Raw genomic sequence first — 1024 nt, forward strand, 5'->3', positions numbered from 1 at the left:
TACTATGCAGTGCAGTGCAGTGCAATGCCATGCAGGGCAGCGTGGTGCAGTTCAGTACTATGCAGTGCAGTGCAGTGCAATGCCATGCAGGGCAGTGTGGTGCAGTGCAGTACAATGCAGCGCAGTGCGATGCAATGCCGTGCAGGGCAGTGTGGTGCAGTGCAGTGCACTGTGGTGCCTCGCGGTGCGGCGTGGGCGATCCTGCTGGGGCACAGCACATCCAGCCCCATCCCTTTCCCAAGAGGGGCGCCGGGGTTGGTGCTGGTGCTGGTGCCCGCAGCACACGTGAAATCAGGGCTCGCCCCGCGCGAGGCTCCGCGCAGCGCCGGCGGGAGCCGCTGGCCCGCGGGTGCGAGCCCCGCTCTCCTTGCCCCCATGCCCCGCAGAGGAGGAGCCGTGGGGCGAGTGGTCGCCGTGGGGGCCGTGCAGCGTCTCCTGCGGCGGGGGAGAGCAGATGCGCAGCCGGGCCTGCAGGCAGCCCGAGTGCCCGGGGCTGCCCGTGCAGAGCAGGACCTGCAACACCCAGGTGTGCCGCGGTGAGTAGCGGCTCCGGAAGCGATGCCGAAGGGGTCCCTGCATGGGATCCTGCAAAGCGCCGCTGCATCCGTGTGGGGCAGCGGGTGCGGGGGGCTGGGATGGTGGGACGTCGCGCCCAGCCCCCCCCCCCAGCTCACGGGTGCCGTGTCCCGCGGCGCAGAGGCGGGCTGCCCGGCGGGGCGGCTGTACCGCGAGTGCCTGCGGGGCGAGGGCTGCCCCTACAGCTGCGCGCAGCTGGCGGGGCGCGTGGGCTGCTTCGCGCAGCACTGCGAGGAGGGCTGCCACTGCCCCGCCGGCACCTTCCAGCACCGCGGCGCCTGCCTCCAGGTGAGCGGCGCCCCGGGGCCCCGCGCCACCGCGCAGCCCGATGGCGTGGTGGCACGGGGAGCCCGCGCAGCGCGGCACCACAGACCTGCCCGCTGGGGGACTGGAGCACTGCTGTGGGTGCTGCCTGGGATGTGGGTGCTGCATGGGGCTGTGGGTGCTG

General features: G+C 72.7%; 1 protein-coding gene across 1 annotated transcript in view; it reads left to right on the forward strand.

The window, feature by feature from the left end:
- Positions 1-323: 323 nt before the first annotated feature.
- Positions 324-1024, forward strand: part of LOC112961752 (SCO-spondin-like) — a gene marked incomplete at its 5' end in the record, with an annotated part of 15787 nt that continues 15086 nt past the window's right edge. The window contains 2 exons of the mRNA XM_026057246.1: positions 324-536; positions 698-907. Coding sequence (XP_025913031.1) covers positions 324-536; positions 698-907 — 423 coding nt within the window. The remainder of the gene's footprint in view (positions 537-697; positions 908-1024) is intronic.

This window comes from Apteryx rowi, unplaced genomic scaffold (genome assembly GCF_003343035.1).
Source record: "Apteryx rowi isolate R43461 unplaced genomic scaffold, aptRow1 scaffold_1378, whole genome shotgun sequence".
Classification (NCBI taxonomy): Eukaryota; Metazoa; Chordata; class Aves; order Apterygiformes; family Apterygidae; genus Apteryx; species Apteryx rowi.